The 22409-nt window shown below is 41.7% G+C and overlaps 1 protein-coding gene across 6 annotated transcripts in view; it reads right to left on the minus strand.

Moving 5' to 3' along the window:
• The window catches only part of ANKS1B (ankyrin repeat and sterile alpha motif domain containing 1B), an 821971-nt gene that overhangs the window by 577256 nt on the left and 222306 nt on the right, over positions 1–22409 (minus strand). For all 6 annotated transcript variants that reach the window (XM_075933985.2, XM_075933942.2, XM_075933974.2 and 3 more), the window contains exons 10-11: positions 3314–3479; positions 2087–2131 (exon numbers count right to left, since the gene is read on the minus strand). In XM_075933985.2, coding sequence (XP_075790100.2) covers positions 2087–2131; positions 3314–3479 — 211 coding nt within the window. The remainder of the gene's footprint in view (positions 1–2086; positions 2132–3313; positions 3480–22409) is intronic.

A 22409-nucleotide genomic window follows, 5' to 3' on the forward strand; every position in this document is an offset into this window, starting at 1 on the left:
TAATAAAGTGATAGGGAATAGCCAGCATGGGTTTGTGAAGAACAAGTCATGCCAAACTAATCTGATAGCTTTCTTTGCTAGGATAACGAGCCTTGTAGATAAGGGAGAAGCGGTGGATGTCATATACCTAGACTTTAGTAAGGCATTTGATACGGTCTCGCATGATATTCTTATTGATAAACTAGGCAAATATAACTTAGATAGGGCCACGATAAGGTGGGTGCATAATTGGCTGGATAACCGTAGTCAGAGAGTTGTTGTTAACGGTTCTAAATCCTGCTGGAAAGGGATAACAAGTGGAGTTCCTCAAGGGTCTGTTTTGGGACCCGTACTGTTCAATATCTTCATCAATGATGTAGATATTGGGATAGAGAGTACGCTTATTAAGTTTGCAGATGATACCAAACTAGGTGGGGTTGCAACTTCTTTGGAGGATAGGGACATAATTCAAAATGACCTTAGCAAGTTAGAGAAATGGTCAGAGGTAAACAGGATGAGGTTTAATAAAGAGAAATGCAAAGTGCTCCACTTAGGAAGGAACAATCAGTTCCATACATACAAGATGGGAAGCGACTGTCTAGGAAGGAGCATGGTGGAAAGGAATCTAGGGGTCATAGTGGACCACAAGTTGAATATGAGTCAACAGTGTGATGCTGTTGCAAAAAAAGCAAATATGATTCTAGGTTGTATCAACAGGTGTGTTGTAAGCAAAACTCGTGAAGTCATTCTGCCGCTCTACTCTGCACTAGTTAGGCCTCAGCTGGAGTACTGTGTCCAGTTCTGGGCACCACATTTCAAGAAAGATGTGGAGAAATTGGAAAGGGTACAGAGAAGAGCGACAAGAATGATCAAAGGTTTAGAGTACATGACCTATGAAGCCAGGCTTCATGAACTGGGCTTGTTTAGTTTGGAAAAAAGAAGATTAAGGGGGGACATGATAGCGGTTTTCAAATATCTAAAAGGGTGTCACAAGGAGGAAGGAGAAAATTTGTTCCTCTTGGTTTCTGACGACAGGACAAGGAGTAATGGGCTTAAAGTACAGCAGGGGAGGTTTAGATTGGATATTAGGAAAAAATTCCTAAGTGTCAGGGTGGTCAAATATTGGAATAAATTGCCAAGGGAGGTGGTGGAATCTCCCTCTCTAGAGATATTTAAGAACAGGTTAGATAGACATCTGTCAGGGATGGTGTAGGTGGAGCTTGGTCCTGCCTTGAGGGCGGGGGGCTGGACTCGATGACCTCTTGAGGTCCCTTCCAGTCCTATTATTCTATGATTCTATGATCTATAAAAAGATCCAGGTAAGTAAATTAAAATGCCTAATAAAAGTGTCAAGTACGGTAAAGAAGCCAAAACAGGTGGATCAGATTAACCTTTTTCATCTGTTGTAAGACAGACATGTGAATTGCCAACTAACAGAAAATTTCCTGGAACGATTCTATTTTAAAAGTTTGTTTTGTATAGAACTTCTCCTCAATCCAAAGTCGCAAAATTATCTTTAAAAAAATTAATGAATACTTCAGAACATTGCTGAGAGAAAGATTAGTACTGTCCATTTCAGATGTGGGAAAGCCGTGTCAGACAGAGGTTAAGTCATTCAGCAAGCCTGTTGCAGAGTCAAGAACAGAACACATTGTGGGAGCTATGAGAGGACTTAGATTTTTGCAGTGCTGAGCATCACACTATATAATTTTAAGCACCTAGAAAATCATTGGAAGAAAACTGTGATCCACAAAACCAAGCGAGGCATCTGGGCTCCTTATGCAATGAAAGGGAAGAGATAGGCACGTAAGAATGAGAGCCACAAAAGCCAGCACAGTAGATGCTAAACCATCTAAGTTAGCTAGTGAGAGATGATGTCAAAGAGGTGTGCTAAATCTCACCCTTCCTTGGAGATAGGCACCAACATCAGGACTACAGGGAAATGCTTATCTCTGTTTAGCAACCCACAAATAGATGTCAGCTATCCCATGAGAGTCCAGAGGCTTAGGTACCTAAAGTTGTTTCTTGTAGGAATAAGTCAGGGCCTGCTTTACTTCACACAGAATAGGGAAGGAAGAGGTGTCCACTTGTAGCCTAGAGAACTCACCTGGGTTGTGGGGCTCCCTCCATCTCACCTGTTGAAGCTGTACCACTGTGGATAAATAACAAAAGAGTAATTGGAACATGGGGACAGAAACCATTATCTTCCACTGGATGACAAAATTGTTTTCTCTCTCAATTTCGGGCCTGATAACTTCCACTGTGGATAATTACAAAAAGGTGAGCAAATAAAGTCTAGTGGCTAGGGCACCCAGTTGGGAGGTGGGAGACTGACAGGAGCAGATAGACTGGATCCTCATTCTCAAATTATTTATCCACAGTGGAATAGCAGGGAAAACAAGGAGCTGCCCCTTTTCCTCAGAGTAGATAATTAACTCATAAGCTAGCCCTTAATAATCTGACATTCATACGTATTTCCAAAATTATGATTCATAAACAAGATTATGGTGATCAAAAAGTCAATGGTGTCGTTCCCAATGTTTCCATATACTGTTGTGATTTCTCACTTGTCAAAATATGCTCTGATTCCAATTATTTGTAGTAAGAAGATTATACCTTGCAAATGTGATATAAATGGGTGACTCAGGAAAAGTCAAAACAAGAGCAACAAGGAGAAGTATGTACTTTTGGAAAATGTAAACAGAGTCCTTGTTTATAATATTATTCATATGACTCAGTATAATTGTTATTATCTTGTAAACATAACTCACTGCTGTTCAGAACTGTGTAATCCACACACTAATTTGTCAAATTAAAATTATTTTAGACAGTCATTTCATGTCTCTTCCAGTTTTTATTCACTGCATTCATATGAAATCAGAGCTTTTTGCTTTTGTATATATATATTAATTCAAAGGTACTTTCTTTAATTTTATTTTCTGGTGTTTATTTTGCTAATTGTCAAGTAGTGAGAGATTCAGAACTTTTTATTTATTTTGTTGTTTGTATTACAGACTACTGGTAACACCTGGTAAAAATGGGATGTTGATGAGGTTCAGGCACATGTTGGGACTCGAGAAATTTGGCCTTGGCTTTTCCATATACTTCCATATGAATCTAGGAAGTCATTTAACCCTTGCCTTAGCTTTACTTTTACAAAATATGGATAATATATTTGCCTCCTCTCATAGAAGTTCATTAATGGTATAAATCATACTTAGATACTTGGATGAAAGGCAATACAATAGTGAAAAATATTATAAGCCAACACTATAATATTATACATATCATCAGAATATAACATTGATAAGGTAAGCGAATAGTGGTGATTTACCTGTTCTTGAGGAAGGTACTCTTGCTATTTCTAAAGAACAAGGTTTCTTCGTAACTGCTATGTCCATGAAATCACAAAGGTTATTTTCATTTTCTGAAGAATGAGCATCAAGAGAAGCTGAAGGTACTACTTCCAGTGTATAGCTCCTTTTCTTTGGGTAAGCATCCTGAAAAATAGAAATGTAACTACATGATGAAAATAGCCTTGGTGGATGCAGTAAAACTGGAAAAGAGAACTTAATTCAATAACTCTGTCAAAAACAGAGCTTAAACTTCAACGAATTAAATAAATCACTTCCTATTGAAACCCTAAATTTAGTGACTGGAAGGAGTTACTTATATTCTATCATAAATCTCACTATTGAATATTAAATTTTATTTCATTATTTGCAGGGCTCGACAAATCACTGAATCTACTCAGCCGTGGCAAGTAGATTTCAGCTGATCGCCCCGTTCACCAGTGGCGCACGCATGCTGTGACGTAGTGGGGGTACCTGGCTGGTTTCTATGCTGCTGGCTCTGGGGTAACCCCCACTGGCTGCCATGGGTACCAGGACCCAGCAAAACAGGATGAGTCACTATGCAAACCAGTATGGCCAGACACCCCCCATGGAGAGGAACAAAGGAAGGTGGAATGCTGCCCTGGCTGGGGGGCAGGGCTGGAAGAGAGTTAGTTGGTTGCTGTCTGAGAGCATGGAGGAGACAGCCTAGGGAAAGGGGCTGGAATTTAGGGGCCCAGTCTCCCCCATCTCAGGGGGGCCTGAGGCATCCTAGCCCAGCTCTGTGACCAGATTACATCTGTGCTGTGCTGTATCCTGGAGAGGCAATAAACTTCCTCTATTCCACCGGCTGGTGCAGTCTGTTTGTGCCATTTCGGGGTGCAGGAGACGGGGGACCCCCAACCCGCCGTCACACATGCGCAATGCGGGTCTTGCGCATCCACAGTGCAGGGTAGGCAAGTAGGTTTTGCCGCTGTTTCTCAAGCCCTGATTATTTGTGATTATGATTGTGTATTAATTTCTTCAACTCTTCATTTGGCATATTGCAAATGCTTTAATGGTGCAGTTGCTTTTACTGTACTTTTTTGCTAAGTATAGATATATATCCTGATTAGATTTTAAAAGTGTATTTTAAGAAAAATAAAATTATATAGAGTTAATAAATGGAATTTCTTTGTTTAAAGGGTTTTTGAGAGTTTGTTCATACTAAACATATAGATAACCGATCTATCGTTTGATGGCAAAACCCAGAAGAGATTACTTTCCTCTTAATATCTTGAATGGCTAGCATTACAGGCACTAGGGCTCTCTTTTGTTATTCTTTTTACCTATGTCTTTTTGGCCATGTCTACACCTAAAAACTATTTCAAAATTACTAATTTGGATGTAAGAACTCCCAATTTAACAAATTCAAACTAGCGTGTCCTCGCTACGGGGAAGCCTTGAAATTAGTCTGAATTAGTCCAAAATAGTGCATGCACATTTAACGGACCCTGCCTGGAACTTAGAGCCCCTGGAAAAACTCTGGTGAGGGCACCAGGAGGACGGATACTTCCTGTGGCTGCTTGGTTCAGCATGCTTTCAGGGGCTCCTCTCTATGGCCACATCTCACAAGTCACTCCTCCACTGCCTCCCTCCTCGCAGAACAGAAAAGGGACGCAGTGGGCATGTGCCTTCTTGTGCTCTGATTGCCAACATGGATGCCACCGCACTGACGCCATGAAGTCAGAGCTGCTGCAAAGCAGTGCAAAGCTCATGGTCCTTCTGCTGTGCCTCATGGTGCAGTAGTTCCAAAGTGCCTGCGTAGAATCATAGAACCATAGAGCTGGAAGAGACCTCAGAAGGTCATCAAGTCCAGCTCCCTGCGCTAGGCAGGACCAATCCCAACTAAATCAACCCTGCCAGGGCTCTGTCAAGCAGAGACTTAAAGCCCTCTAGGGATGGAGACTCTACTACTTCCCTAGGTAACCCATTCCACTGCTTCACCACTCTCCTAGTGAAATATTTTTTCCTACTATCCAACCTGGACTTCTCCCACCACAACCATTGCTCCTTGTTCTGCCATCTGTCACTACTGAGAACAGTCTTTCTCCAGCCTCTTTGGAACCTCCCTTCAGGAAGTTGAAGGCTGCTATCAAATCCTCCCTCATTCTTTGCTTCTGCAGACTAAAGAGACCCAACTCCCTCAGCCTCTCCTCATAGGTCATATGCTCCAGCCCCCTAATCATTTTCGTTGCCTTCCGCTGGACCCTCTCCAATGTGTCCACATCCTTTTTGTAGTGGGGGGCCCAGAAATGGACACAATATTTCAGATGTGGCCTCACCAGAGCCAAATAAAGGGGAATAATCACATATCTGGATCTGCTGGCAATGCTCCTCTTAATGCAACCTAATATGCCATTAGCCTTCTTGGCTACAAGGGCACACTGTTGACTCATATCCAGCTTCTCATCCACTGTAACCCCCAAGTCCTTTTCTGCAGAACTACTACTTAGCTGGCTGGTCCCCAGCCTGTAACAATGTTTGGGATTCTTCCGTCCCAGGTGCAGGACTCTGCACTTGTCCTTGTTGAACCTCATCAGATTTCTTGTGGCCCAATCCTCTACTTTGTCTAGGTCACTCTGAACCCTATCCCTGCCTTCAAGCATATCTACCTCTCCCCCTAGCTTAGTGTCATCTGCAAACTTGCTGAGGGTGCAATCCATCCCCTCATCCAGATCATTAATAAAGATATTGAACAAAACCGGTCCTAGAACCGAACCTTGGGGTACTCCGCTAGAAACTGACTGCCATCCTGACATCGAGCCGTTGATCACTACCCGCTGGGCCCGGCCTTCTAGCCATCTTTCTATCCATCTTACCGTCCATTTATCCAATCCCCATTCCCTTAACTTGCTGGCAAGAATATTGTAGGAGACTGTATCAAAAGCCTTGCTAAAGTCAAGGTATATCACATCCACTGACTTCCCCATGTCCACAGAGCCAGTTATCTCATCAGACGCTAATCAGATTGGTCAGGCACAACTTGCCCTTTGTGAATCCATGCTGACTATTCCTGATCACTTTCCTCTCTTCCAAGTGCATGTTGCTACAGAGGGACCAGTATGAGGAGGACGAACCCCAGCCTGCCTCGCAGACCCTGTTTATCCAGATCCTGGTGCTTCTACTGCTGTATACACTCCCTCCCTTGGATACCATGGAACACCACTTCTGGCAACGGGACACAAGTTCAGATTGTTGGGACCGCATTGTCCTGCAGGAATGGGATGATCAGGAGTGGCTGCAGAACTTCTGCATGCGGAAGGCCATCTTTCTGGAGCTCTGTGAGTGGCTCACCCCTGCCTTCGGGCTACAGGACACCCGACTGAGACCCGCAATCCCCATGCAGAAGTGTGTGGCCATCACCCTGTGGAAGCTTGCCACACTGGACAGCTACCACTCAGACAGGAACCAGTTCAACGTGGGGAAATCCACAGTCAGGGCCATGTTCCTGCAGGTAGCCAAGGCCATCAGTTACGTGCTGCTACAGAGGGTCATCACTCTGGGCAACATGGACAGAATCATTAACAGCTTTGCTGTCATAGGCTTCCCCAACTGCGTGGAAGCCATAGACAGCACACACATCACTATCCTGGCCCCCCTCTATCGAGCCTCAGATTTCATCAACAGGAAGGGGTACTTCTCCATGGTGCTGCAGGTCCTCATGGATCACAAGGGATGCTTCACTAACATCAATGTTGGATGGTCTGGAAAGGCACACAAGGCCCGCATCTTTCGAAACTCCTGCCGCTTCTGAATGATGCATGCCGGCATTTTTTCCCCAGACCACACCATCAGAGTAAGGAAGGCAGACATGGCCATCATGATCATGGGTGATACAATCTACTCTTTACTCCTCTGACTCATGAAGCCTTACATGAGCAGCCTGTACTGCATCAAGGAGCAGTTTAACAGCAGGCTGGGCAGGTGCCGAATGATGATGGAATATGCATTCAGCTGTTTAAAGGGGAGATTCAAGACTCTCCTCATCTTCCCGACCTTCTCCTTCCCACCTTTCCCCCACACATTCTCCACCCACCCCCACCCCCGGTGCGCAGAGCAAATCAGACATTGTTTATTAAAAAATGGGAGTCTTTATTCAGGAGACATACAACAGGGGAGGGAATGGGAAAAGAACCTGGAATGGGGGAGGTGGGCTCAGTGATGGGGCTGGGAGTGACACTTGCCTCTGGACACCAAATTTGGTATACTGCTTCCTTTTATCATAACTTAAAGCAAGGGAAGGGTTTGGTTGTGCCAGAAAAATGGGATGTGCCTGGAATGGGATTGCTTCTCATAAAACCATACAGAAAAGAGGCAGAATCACCAGGCAGGTGAAAGGTGCTGGCTGTGGCCCCAATCCCCCATGAATGAAAATAGCACAGTCTGGTATAGGAATTTCTCTAAATTTGTGGTTGCAATCCAGAAAAATATGACAAAAATATGCAAAGACAAGATCTCACAGGAACACAGTGTTTGGCTACTCTGTATCAACCATATGAAAGCATATAGAAATCAGACCCCATGTAATCTGATATGATAAGAAATTATCTAATGGGCCAGAAACCACCAGGTGTTCATAAGAGTCGTACAAAAGTAAAGTATTTCCCAGCAAACAGTAGAAGAACGTGCTGCCCAGAGGAGATTAAGGCATATCCATTTTCCCACAGACTGACGGTTGGGAAACTTTCATTCTTAACCCATTAGGGTAATTTGCTAGCAAACAGTAAGACATTTTGCTGATATTGACTGTCCACTGGCACACACACACACCCTCCCAGTGGCTGTGGTTCACCATGTAAAATGAATACAGAAAATGGTCTTCAGACTATATGCAAGAGAAAAAACTGGCTAGCTTTAATAATTAAAAATTAATTTCCATTGAGAAAAGTAAACAGTGTGGCAGCATGTCGGGATTCCCCTGCCTCCTGCACCCCTGTAATGGCACAAGCAGACTCCACCAGCCAGTAGAATAGCCAGGAGTTTATTGTTTCTCCAGGATACAGCACAGCAAAGATGTAATCCGGTTACAGGGCAGGCCTAGGATGCCTCAGCCCCCCTTGAGATGGGGGAGACTGGGCCCCTAAACCCTAGCCCGTTGCTTAGGCTGCCTCCTCCATGATTGCAGACAGAAACTAACCAACATCCCTTCCAGCCCTGCTCCCCCAGCCAGGGGCTGGCCCTCCCTCCTTCTTTTGTTTCTCTCCCTTTGAGGTAACTGGTCCGACAGGTTGGGAGCCCCTTGCATAATGACTCATCCCCTGTCCTGCTGGGCTGTGCTACAAACAGCCATCAGCAGAGGTCACCCACAGCCCACCACCCAGCATAGCAACCAGCAAGGTACCAACACTACATCACACAAGGTTCAAACTAAAATTCAGAAAAAGAAATAATGAAAGGGAAGGTAAAAAACCTGTTGCATCTTTTACCCTTCCATCCTTTGTCTGTATGTTTGTCCATTCATAGTGTAGGCTCTGTAGAATAGCATCCTTATTTGTTTATAACAGTGCCCTAAAGTGCACTAGGTACTATAAAGGAAGATAAAGAATGGGCAAGTTTTGCAATTGGACCTCCTGAATTATCATGTATGTAGGGTTACCAACAATCCAGGATTGGATTGGAGTCCCTGGGAATTACAGATTATCCTTTAATTAAAGATTATGTCATGTGGTAAAATATCCAGGAATATATCCAAACCAAATTGGCAACAGTACAAATATGATTTTATAAACTCAAAATGGTCTCATTAGCCAGATGAAAAAAAATACAAAATGGTGCCTTTGGTACCAATCCTGCAAAGATTTGAAAACGTGCTCATCTTTACACATGGCAAAACGTCCAATTGAAGACAATGGGATTATTCACGATGAGAAAATAAAGTACATAGGCAAGTCTTTGCAGGATTGGTGCCTTAGAATGGGTTCACACAGGACCCTGCAAAATCCTGCAATTTTTACAAGATGGAAATGATAGCACTGTACTAGTAAAGTGTTTCCTTTCTTTCAATTGGGACAAAAGCAGAATACTTCTTCCACCTACACTAATTCCAATTCTAATGGATTATCAGAATCCATGAATTAATTATTGGCTTGTTTTGTGTGTATGAAATTAATGAATAGGCAAAAGAGAACATATCATTCAAATTAGTGTAGAGATGCAAACAACATGGTTTCTTCTGAATTTAGAAATAACAGCTGTCTTGACTTTCAGATAAAGCTTGTACTCTTTCTCCTCTCCCCACACAGAGATGCACAGTCCCCCAACACAGCAGAGCCAGCGTGGTTGCACTTTACTGAAAGGTAGAGATTTTGAGAGCCCATTGCAAGTGTATGCATCCCCTGGCACTCTGTTCCACAGAGGTTCTCTGCAAGTAGTTTCACAGAACAACTTGAAGAAGGGGAGAGGGTACTGCTGGTTTTGATACATTGCAGGTCTAGTGGCCACTGCTCCTACAGAGGGTTGTCAAGCACTGCTACTCCATAGCAAAGAAAAGCATTGTCTGGGGAAGGATATGCCCTATGTGTTTATGACTGTAACTTGTAATGGCATACCGCACAAATTTAATTACCATGGCAACTAAATACAATAGCATAACTCAATTCAGTTGTTGTACACGACATCTTCTGCTGACATAATACAGAGGCAAGGCGTGTGGTGATGGCAAATTTGCAAAGAGTGGATTACAGCACAAGCCATCTAGGAACCCACTAACACGAGCACTGTTCTAAAAGTCTAAGGTACTGATTGGAGAGAGGCATGCTCAAGGTACCTGGGGGTAGCCCAGGATGTCCACTTTCTAGTTTGCGAATTCTTCTATCAGGAGAAAAGCAAGCAACTCATGTTGCAAAACTACTATAAAGTGCCAGGCAAAAAAATGTTAAATGTGAAAGGGTTGTTGGTAACGTTGGTGGAAGCAGAGTTACCAACAGGTAAACTAATATTCTAATAGCAAAAATAATGGCAATAAAATGTCCAGTGTAAGTTATACTTGCCAAAGGCAAAAATTAATCTTTCACCAACATGCAAAGGCATCTGGAATAGTATCAGATGAGCAATTCAGTCTAAAAATTAAGCTTCAACTCAATAAAAAATATATAGATAGAAAATGCAAATATAAAATTAATTTATTCTGAAACAACAATAGAAAGACTCCATGGTAGGTATCATATGTTCATTTCTGTATGTGCCAAAGTCCATTGCACAGTTATATATAATTTAAATAGCCAGATGTTAGTAAATCACATACCTGAGTTTTCAAAATAATTGTAAAAAAAAATTTAATCCTCGCTTCTTTCTAAAATGGAAAGCTGTACAATAATCTTTTTGGTATTAGAAGCTTTCGTTTCCCTTTTCCCCGCCCCTTCTCCATGCAGTTATAGTATGCAGTAAGTCCACACCAGTCCCAAATATATCCAAAATGTGCAAATGCACATAAATGTCCCATTAAAATGAGAGTTGTATTACTCTTGAATAATCTTTAACACAGAATCAAAATCTCACTTGTATTTGGGGTTAATTTTAACCAGTTAGAGATGATTCAGTTTTGAATCTCTAAAAACTAATCTGAAATGTCAGAGCTGTCTAGGATACGGTAGAAAAGCTATATATATATAAAATGAGTATCAGATACCTAGTAGCTAACTGCTGTCAGAATTAGTTCTAATTTGGAATAAGGATTTCAGAATATTTTAAAGTATGCTATGTTAGCTGGCAACACTGTCGTTAGTAGTTTAGTAGAGAGGATGAACATGTATAAACAACATACAAGGAAAAACATATTGCCACCAATTGAAAAAGCATTAACAAAAGTGCAGTGCAGCAGGTGAAGCAAACATACTGAGCCTTTTCTATTCTTAACAACAGCAGTGTGCTGGGATGCAGTTGCTGTAAGACTGCCAATGGCATACCAGTCCCCTGATTGGAAGACATCCAGATAATTTGCACAATTGTGAGCATCAACTGATTAGCTGTTTCATTTTTTTCAGCTACATGATTTAAGTGTCATATCTGGGCCAAGAGTGCAAGATGGGTGGAGAGCAGAAAGAGGAAAAAAGATTGAGATTGCAGTTAAGCAGGAGTATATTCCTAGACAGAAATTAAAAAATGAAAAACAACAACAAAAAATACTAGGAAAGCCACCAAGAAGGAGAAAGTCTTCTAATTTACATCACTATATGCTATTGGAAAAAAGAGAAGAGAACAATCAAATATTACACTAAGATAATTGGTCAGTTGGAAGATTATGGCCCAAATTCTGCTCTTGTAAATAAAAATGCTTCATAAGATCACAAACATCCAAACCAAACCTCTGTTGCTAGATACTGTAGTACACACATCCTGAGTTTCAGAACTCTGTCTTCTCCTGAGTCTCCTGCCTCAATTAGGCTACATCTATACTGCACTCTCTTGAGCAAGAAAATATGCAAATGAGGTGAAGTGATGAATATTGCCATGCCTCATTTGCATACTTAATGAACTGCCATTTTTGCACAAGGGGCTTTTGTGCAAAAAGGAGCTGTCTACATGGCTCCTTTTTGCACAAAACCCGCCTCTCGTGCAAGAACCGTTTGCCTGAAAAAAAGCAGCACAAAAGTCCCTTGCACAAAAATGACATCTCATTAAGTATGCAAATGAGGCACAGCAATATTTACCACTTCACCTCATTTGCATATTTTCTTGCGCAAGAGAGCACAGTATAGATGTAGTCTCAGAGTTTAAAGATATGTTAGCATTTGCTAGCTTAATACATGCTGACATTTTAAAAGTCTACTGTAAACAAGGCACACTTGTAAGCTAATTGAGTTAAAGGCTAGCCTTCCTGCTATATTTTATCTTAACTAGCTTAGTATTTGCTAATGCTCAACTTTCCTCATCTGGACTAGAGATTTAAAAGACAGAGCAAGATAATAATGTAACTAGAGTTATCAAGTGATTTAAAAAATTAATTGTGATGAATCACATGATTTCAAAATTGATTGTGATTAATAGAGCAATTTATCACACTCTTAATAACAAAATTCCATTTTTGCATGTTTTCACATTTTCAGATATATTGTTTTCAATTATAACACAGAATCTAAAGTGTATGTGTGGCGGAGTCTTCGCTCAGGCCCCTTGGTCTGGGACACCTTCTGGACCACAAATCAGCCAGAGACGCTGATCCGTCTGCAGATCTGGTGCAGTCATCCGTGCTTTTATTATTAGTGCCTACCACCTTCTATTTACAAAGCTTACAGTTCATTCAGTCAGCTCCTCCATCTGCCTGGGAGCACACTAAGCTATACCCTTCCTCCTTGCCCCTTCCTGGCTTCCTTCCTCTGCCTTATATAGCCCTCTCCCAGTGAGGCCCACAGCTGTTTCTAATAGCCCTTCAGGCCTGGGCTTGCTCAGCTGTGGCCATCAGCCACTTCGGGCAGGCTACAATGGCAGAGCTCTGGCTTAGCCATCAGTCTATCACAGTATGGTACTCGTTTTAGATTTGTACTGTAAAAATAAAAAGTAATATTTTTCAATTCACTTAATACAAGTATTGTAGTGCAATCTCTTTATCATGAAAGATGAACTTACAAAGGTAGACTTACGTACACAAATAACTGCACTCAAATATAAAATAATGTAAAACTTTAGAGCCTACAAGTCCACCCAGTCCTACTTCTTATTCCACCAATTGCTTAAACAAGTTTGTTTATATTTGCAGGAGGTAATGATGGTCATTTCTTATTTACAAGAGCAACTAAAAGTGAATATAGGTATTCTCATGGCACTGTTCTAGCCGACATGGCAAGATATTTATTTACCAGATGCATTAAAGATTCACGTGTTCTTTCATGCTTCAGCCTCCATTCCACTGGATGTGCGTCCATGCTGATGATTGGTTATGCTCAATTATTATCCAAAGCAGTGAAGACCAAAGCATATTAATTTTTGTTGTCTGAGTCAGATGACACCAGCAGAAGGTTGATTTTCTATTTTTTAGTTTCTGCATTGGAGTGTTACTGTTTTAAGACTTCTAAAAGCATGTGCCACATTGTATCCCTCTCAAATTTTGGAAGGCATTTCAGATTTTTAAATCTTGGGTCAAGTGCTATAGCTATCTTTAGAAATCTCATGTTTTGTCAAATCTGCAGTGAAAGTGTTCTTAAAATGAACAACATATGCTGGGTCATCATCCAAAACTTCTAAAAAAAGAAATCTATGGCAGAATGTGGGAGCAGGAGACATACAATTCTCTCTCAAGGACTCACAAGTTACTTTTTTAATGAGCATCTTCAGCATGGAATCATGTCCTCCAGAATGGTGGCCAAAGTATGAAAGGGCATATAAACATTTAGCATATGTGGCACATAAATACCTTGCAATGCTGCCTACAAAAGTATCATATGAACACGTGTTTTTTACTTTCAGGTGATGTTGTAAATAAGAAGTGGGCAACATTAACTCCAGTAAATGTAAATAAACTTGTTTTTCTTAGTGATTGTTTGAACAAAAAATAGGAATGAGTGGACTTATAGGCTCTAAAGTTTATTTTGTTTGGTTGGTTTTGAGTGTAGTTATGAATTAAAAAATCAATTTTACATTGCAAATATTTGTAATAGTAATAATATAAAGTGAGCACTGTAAACTTTGTATTCTATGCAAATTTAAATTACTGTATTTGAAAATACAGAAAAACATCCAGAATATTTAATAGGTGTCAATTAATATTCTATTGTTTAGCAGTGCAATTAAAACTGCTATTAATTGTAATTTTTTAAATAATAATTAATTTGAGTTAATTGTGAGAGTTAACTGTGATCAACTGCCCTAAATCTAATATTACACATTTAAATCCTAGACAAAAGGAGGTGTTAGTGGATCCACCTCACTTCATCATGTTGGTATGTCCAACTGACTCAAACTTTGAATCCTTTTTCCTCTTTTAAATTTTCTGTCTGGGTGAGCTCATCCATTCACACAGTTTCGGCTGTTCTCTTGATGATGATTCACAAATCTACCATTTCACTCTTCATCTGTCTCTCACCATCTAAACATTCATTTCATACAGTCTCTTAAGCATCTCTTCTTTGATCCTACATGGTTATCTTAAAATTAACATGGTCAAAACCCTACCCGTACCCTCCATTCTCTGGCGCTCTTGATATCTCCCCTAGCACTCAGGCTAACAAGCTAGAGTCATCTTTCACTCCTCCCTATTTCTGTACATCTAGATTGCATCCAAATTTGTCACTTCAGCCTCCCTACAAATTTCTGAAATCCAACCTTTATTTCTACCCACACTTCAAAAAACACTTCAGAAGATTATTTCCTATTCTTATTATGGCATCCTTTCTGTCTTCTTTCATACTCACATAACTTCCTATAACCTATACACCTGCCAAGATAAGCTTTTATAACTATAAATCTAAACACAGTACCTCTTCTCTTTTTGTGCCTCTACTGACTATCCTTTTCTTTGCTGTTTCCAGGTCATACTTCTTGTTTCACTTTCCAGGCCCTCTACAACTAAGCCTCTCACAGTTAATATACAAAAAAAACATACAGTATACAGTAATCCCTTACTTAACACGTTCCTGTTTAACACGTTTTCACGATAGCACAATTTTTTTTTAGGGGACATTTTTCAAACAACACAACCCCATTCCTGCAATAACACGATTTCCCCTAGGGCCGGCCGGTGGCTGGCAGCTGCACAAGGCTTCCCCTGCTTCCCTGCAAAGAGGCAGAGGTTTGCTGCTCGCAGCGTGACCCCATCTGGCTGGATGCAAGGCAACTGGCCAGAGGGGGTCACCGGGGAACTGCACGGCAAGCAGCAAACCTCTGCCGCTTTGTAAGGAGGAAGAGGAAGCCCCACGCAGCTGCCGGTGACCAGCCAGCTGGGGAAACCCAGACGCCGGCTGTAAGCCCCCTCCCCTGTCCTTCCCTTTCCTTCTCCAGAGCCAAACACCTCTCCTGCCTGCTATAACCCAGTCCCCTTTCTCTCCCAACCTTATGTCCTGGACCAAGCTGCTAACAAGTGCAGGCTGGAGGTGCGAGCACACATGTGCTTGAAATGCAACCCCCACCTTTTCCATTATTTTCAATGGGAAAATTGACCCGCATAACACATTTTCACTTAGCACAATCATTTTCTGAAACATACCTACCGTGTTAAATGAGGAATTACTGTACTCATAAGTAATATACTTATCCACTTATCTCTTATCATGTTGGCTCAATGTCCCTACCCTCTGTCAATGATGCCAGACTTAATTACCAGCTTCTCTGCGTATACCACAACACTCTTGTGCTTTCTACCACGCTGCCCCTTATGTACAGAACTCCCTCCATATATTGATCTATAAAGGTAGTACCCTACCCTATTGATCTATAAAGGTAGTACCCTTCTATATAGCTTACTGCATACTCATCACTTTGACTAGATCTGAATGGAAATCCACTAGTGTAAATTCAAAGCATGATACACAAAATGTTTCTCTTAACTGCCCTTTTTTCTTTCCATTTTGCTTCTTTATGACTTAATTGTTTGTATTCACTATAATTTCTACCTATAATATTACCTTCATGTATATGCACTATATTTAGGTGTGTGATATTACAGCATCTTTAGCTCATAATCATCATTCCTAGTGGTAACATCTTCCAGAGATGGCATTACACCAATGAGAAGGCTTGACTACATGACCTTCTGCTTAGCATTAAAGAGTCCAATTGCTGTTGCAGTTGTGATCGCTTATATAAATTTGGTTCAAGAACTAAAAGTCAGAAGCAACTGTGGCTCAGATCTAACCTGAACCACTGTTTGTTTGAACTTCACTTAAGACTGCTTTTACAAACACAGCTGACAGACTGGAGAAAAGGGAAACTTGTTGAAAGTTTATTCTCTCTTCACATGACATGAATAGACCTTGTTGAAATCAGTGGGAGTTACTTACACCTGAGTGGGAAGAATAGAGCTTCAGATATTTGATCTTAAATACTATGTAAGTAAAATCATAATCTATCCTCTACAGGGGAAAAATCCTAAATCCAGTGATATCCCAGTAGGCTTAATTTCAGTTTGACCAGGAAATACTGAGGTGTCAGGAAACCATAATACCAGTTTTTTGTTTACACACAGATTAACAAAAAAATTAGTGGCCAAGATTTTCATTATTTTGATTTAAGGGGCCCTTGGCTTTACATATATCACTGAAACCTAGAAAAGAACCTGGCAGAGTATAATACATGAAAATATCTAGTTAAATAAGGAAATGGTTACTTTCCTTCCATAACAGTTGTTATTTAAGCCATGTTGCACATGCAATGTCCGGTATTTTCTGTTTTTCTTGGACAGAAGGCTGCTTGGGACATTCTTCCCCTGCTGCGTTTGGTGGGGGTAGGGAATATGGGACTTAAAGGCACCATCACTTGTTTTTTTGCTCAACAATTTTGTCCCCCCTCCCCCCTTTTTTTTTTTTGCTCAACCAATTTTCCCCCCGCCATGTTCAGTATCTTTTGTGAGGCTGGCAACCCTAGGGATGGGAGGAGCAGCAAGTGTGCTTCTCCACAAGCCAGATCAGGCACAAAGTGTCGGGGCTTTCTCCTCTCCCTTCTCTCCCAACAGGAAGCTGGCACAGGTGCTGTAATCTTGTGGAGGAGAGGGAGGCGAGGTGAGGCTGGAGCACCAAGCCGGCAGTGGCCTGCACACAGGGTCCAAGGCAGCTGGAGGCAGTGGTTCCCCGCTGAGACCCAGAATGTTGGGGCCCTGAATGCACTGGCACCAACCTCTACTCCTCCTGCAGGAAAGCCAGGGGCCAGCAGGGCACCCCCTGAGGAGGGGGGGGAACCCGGAGCCATGGCTGTCTTTTCCCTCTCTGGGGACTCTGCTGAGGCTAGGGGGCAGGGCAATGCAGAGAGGCATGATGATCTCACTCTCTCGTCCTTCAGGAAAATTATTTTTATATTTTCGGCACGTCTAGACTATATTCTAATTTCAAAAGAGGATATGTAAATTCTGCAGGAATTTTTCCGATCGCTTTTTCGAAAGAGAATGTTTCAAAAGTGAAAGTGTAGTCTGGACACTTTTTTTCGGGAAAAAAACCCTTTTTTGAAGAAAAAAAAAAACATTCTTCTAAAAAAGGAAGGTTCACATGGTTTTTCAAAAAAGGGTATTTTTTCCCAAAAAAAACTGCGCCCAGACTACTTTCACTTTCGAAACACCCCCCTTCGAAAAAGGGATCGGAAGAAGATATGCAAATTTCCACAGAATTTACATATCCTCTTTTGAAACTAGAACATAGTCTAGACGTGCCCTATATATAGAGAAAACCTCTGTCAGTAGAAGTGGCTCAAAAAAGGTCCAGGGATTATCAATGCCACAATATAGTTTCTGGTTACTGCAGAAATATGGAGAGAGATTTATTTTTCTATAAGGAGCTGATAGAATCTCCCTCATTATCTTTTTACCTTGGAAATTAATTAAATAACTTGTGGAGGTAGTAGCAGTTGCAAACAATACTAATGCATGATGATATTCTTATCTGGTGCGGGATGTCTTTGTAATAGAACGGGAAAGCAGGTAGCAGTGAAGAATTTTACTAAATTTAGATTATATTATCAGATAATTAAAACTGCATAATAGTAGAGAGGTAATGGTAGTTCGAACTAGGAAGCCTAGTTCGAACTACCTAGTTCATGCCCCGTGTAGCCGCACTGCATGGGGTTCGAACGAGCAGGGTTTTAAAAATGGCGGCGCCCCGCTTATGCAAATGAAGCCCAGGAAATTCAAATCCCGGGCTTCATTTGCAAGTGTGGTATGCCTACATTACCCTCCTAGTTCGAACTAGAAGGGTAGTGTAGACATACCCTATGAGATCTTTAAAAGATGCATTTTGTAGTTACAGTTATGTTCTAGGAGAATTTGTCCTAAGCCTTAAATGGTTATAACAATAGAAGTAAAAATTATATAAAATATTTCCAATTTCAAAACAATTCCAATGAACATAACATAAATTCATGATAAGTGTCTCTCCATTCATCTGAAAGTAGTAGTGTTGCTGTAATTTTATGGCTAGTAAAAACAATACTTTTTGTATATACTGTTAATAATTTCACACAAGTCATTTTTGTAATATCGTAATTAGAACCATTTTACAAGACTGAGTCAAACTATGTTAAATGTACTGCATTATGACAGCTAGCTACATAAATATGCAATTTGTCAAAGAATGGATAATAAGGTTCATTTCCAGCCACATAACAGAATTTGAGAAAACCCCTGTGGTGATATGTCATCAGGCAGGGGCAATCACTTGGACTGCAGGATTTGCTTCTGTCTTGCACCAAGAATTCATAGTACTGCTTTGAAAAGGGGTTGTCATACCTGGTTTGGGAAGGGCATTAGGGCTGAAATACTGGATTTGTTGTGGCATTGTCATGGGGTGTATGTATCCAATGGTTGGCCAGCAATCAAGGGGTTAATGCAGGTGCTGCTTGCCAAAACTGATTGGAATCCTCCCAAAAACAACAAGAACGAAAGACCTGGGAAGCAGAGGGATAAGGCGGAGGCACAGGCGATGGGAGCTGGAGCTGCCCAGCAGCCTGTTCTGCCACACAATGCTGTCCTCTCCCAGCCTGGTGCATGTGGCTTCTCAGCGTGGCGGGAAGCAGAGCACACTGTCCCAAGATGCTTTGGTTCCTGATGCCCAGGGATCAGCAAGGCACTGAGGGCCAGGAGGGCAGAACAGCGGGGCAGAGCAGGGACCTTGGCCCCCACCACCAACGTGGTGAGCGGGGGGAAGGCAAACCTGGCTGCCACCACACCTGGCCCCCATAATTCCTTGAGCCATGTTGCTCAAGGGAGGGGCAATAGTGCAGGGCAGGGGCAGAGCTTGGGAGAGGAGATGAGGAGCAGAGGAGATGTGGGTCCTGCAACAGGTTGTTACCCCAGGCTCTATGCCCCCTTGGGACAGCCCTGTGTTCAGGGTACAGGAAGAATTGTTTAGCCCCAATTCTACATGTCTGGCTTCAGACCCTGACCTTGAACCCAGTGTTTCTCCTACAACCCCGAGACATTTAAGTGCTGAGGGAGTTTCCAGACCCCCTGGGCACTGAGATCCACCAGGAATAAGGAGAAAAAACAAACCCCAGCAGGACTCTGAAAAGAGGAACTGAGTAACTGCCCTGCCAGACTAAGCAAACGCTGGTACAAAGTTCCATTTGGCCAGAGGGGGCTGTTGTGTTGCATTCCCACACCAGCCCTCAGGCAGCAATCTGAATACGTGCTCAAAGATTTATCTGAAATGAATTTTCTTCCTCTTCAACACTTGCAATTGGCTTTGTAAATATACATTGTCATCTAATGAGCTGAGAGAAATGTGAGCAACAAAACTCTAAACAAAGATTACACATCTTCCTTCAGATAGTTATCCATTTGAAATTCAGGTCATGTTCTTAGGTGTGTTCATAAATTAGTCACATGAAGTTGGTTAATGCATTTATTTGCATTTAAAAAAATTAAAGATTATTCATAAGAACATAAGAATGGCAGTACTGGATCAGACCATAGGTCCATCTAGCCCGGTAGCCTGTCTGCCAACAGTGGCCAGCACCAAGTGCCCCAGAGGGGGTGGACAGAAGACAATGTTCAAGCAATTTGTCTCATGCCATCCGTCTCCAGCCTCTGACAAACAGAGGCCAGAGACACCATTTCTATCCCCTGGCTAATAGCCTTTTATGGACCTAACCTCCATGAAATTATCTAGCCTCTATTTAAACTCTGTTATAGTCCTAGCCTTCACAGCATCCTCTGGCAAGGAGTTCCACAGGTTGACTATGCACTGTGTGAAGAAGAACTTTCTTGTATTAGTTTTAAACCTGCTACCCATTTTGTGTCCTCTAGTTCTTCTATTATGGGAACTAATAAATAACTTTTCTTTATCCGCCCTCTCCACACCACTCATTATTTTATATACCTCTATCATATCTCCCCTCAGTCTCCTCTTTTCTAAACTGAAAAGTCCCAGTCGCTTTAGCCTCTCTACATATGGAACCCGTTCAAAACCCCTAATCATTTTAGTTGCCCTTTTCTGAACCCTTTCCAAGGCCAAAATATATTTTTTGAGGTGAGGAGACCACATCTGCACACAGTATTCAAGATGTGGGCGTACCATAGTTTTATACAGGGAAGGTAAGATATTCTGTCTTATTTTCTATCCCTTTCTTAATTCCTAACATCCTATTTGCCTTTTTGACTGCTGCTGCACACTGTGTGGAAGTTTTCAGAGAACTATCCATGATAGCTCCAAGATCTCTTTCCTGATTTTTCGTAGCCAAATTAGTCTCCATCATACTTTATGTATAGTTGGGGTTATCTTTCCAATGTGCATTACTTTACACTTATCCACATTAATTTCATTTGCCATTTTATTGCCCAATCACTCAGTTTGGTGAGATCTTTTTGAAGGTCTTCATAGTCTGCTTCTATCTTGACTATTTTAAACAGTTTAGTGTCATCCGCAAACTTTACCACCTTGCTGCTTACCCCTTTCTCCAGATCATTTATGAATATGTTGAACAGGATTGGTCCCAGGACTGATCCTTGGGGGACACCACTAGTTACCCCTCTCCAGTCTGAAAATTTACCATTTATTCCTACCCTTTGTTTCCTGTCTTTTAACCAGTTCTCAATCCATGAAAGGACCTTCCCTCTTATTCCATGACAATGTAATTTACACAAGAGCCTTTGGTGAGGGACCTTGTCAAAGGCTTTCTGAAAATCTAAGTATACTATATCTACTGGATCCCCCTTGTCCACATGTTTGTTAATCCCTTCAAAGAACTCTAAGGGTATGTTTACACTTGCAGCCTATTTCGGAATAGGGCTGCAAATGCAGGCATTCGGAATTGCAAATCAAGCCCGGGATTTAAATATCCCGTGCTTGATTTGCATCTTTCCGGCTGGGCGCCACTTTTTGAAATTTACAAGCCCGAAATAACTGCCCACATCACACGCGGCAGTGAAATGGGTGTTCAAAATAAAGCCCTATTTCGAACTACCTGTTATTCCTCCACAGTAAAACTCCAGTGGTCCGGCATCCAATGGTCCGGAACGCCTGATGGTCCGGCACCATTTGGAACCCAGAAGTGCTCCGGGCAGCCAGACAATTGGAGCTGCTCTGCCCCGGGCTTCCACTATTCATCCGCTGCTGAAACTGACCAGCAGCTGACTCTGAGAAGCCGGGGGCAGAGTAGCTGGGGTGCTCTGCCCCGGGCTTCCCAGAGTCAGCCACTGGTCAGTTTCAGCAGCGGCTGACTTGGGGATGCCTGGGGCAGAGCAGCTGGGGTGCTGCCAGGTTGGTCCCGCAGCACCGAGGAGCGCATCCCCCCCACTCTACCCCAGACACCTCATAGACACCCCCCCTTCCAATAGTCTGGCATATCTGATAATCCAGCACCCCCTGGGTCCTAAAGGTGCCGGATTATCAGAAGTTTACTGTAGTTCCTTATGTTTAACACAAAATTGCAAAATATACAGTACCATAATAAAATATATTTTTACTATAGTAAATACTCTCATAGTTGAGTGATGTACCATATTTCAGTTATAAATATGACAATTTGTTTCAGAATTGATGTGGAGTTGAAATTTGGCTACATTACAAGATTTATACTTCTACATCCTAATTGTTAAAGTGCAGCAACCAGTATAAAGAAAAGTACCAACACATGTAAATAGCCATTTAAAGTATAATTTCACATCAGCCCCCCCCCCATCTACCACTATAGCGTATATCATATCATGCCATGTCAGTATCTCGATTCAGATTTAATATATGCTAAATGCAGACCATTATTCTTTGACACTCAGTAATTCACAAAGAAGAGAAAGAATTAAGAGATCATCACATTCTAATTTTAGTGTATATGCTTGACCTACTTGAAATAGTACACAGTCCTAAGTGATTTTCTTCACTTGGCTTTTTATACCTAAAATCAGACAGTTTTACAGTTTAATTCAACTTAGGGTTTTTTTAGTCATAGGTATATTCTCATATTAAATTGTCTTCATGAGATTGACCT

This window comes from Pelodiscus sinensis, chromosome 1, assembly GCF_052426305.1.
Source record: "Pelodiscus sinensis isolate ZL-2025 chromosome 1, ASM5242630v1, whole genome shotgun sequence".
NCBI lineage: Eukaryota > Metazoa > Chordata > Testudines > Trionychidae > Pelodiscus > Pelodiscus sinensis.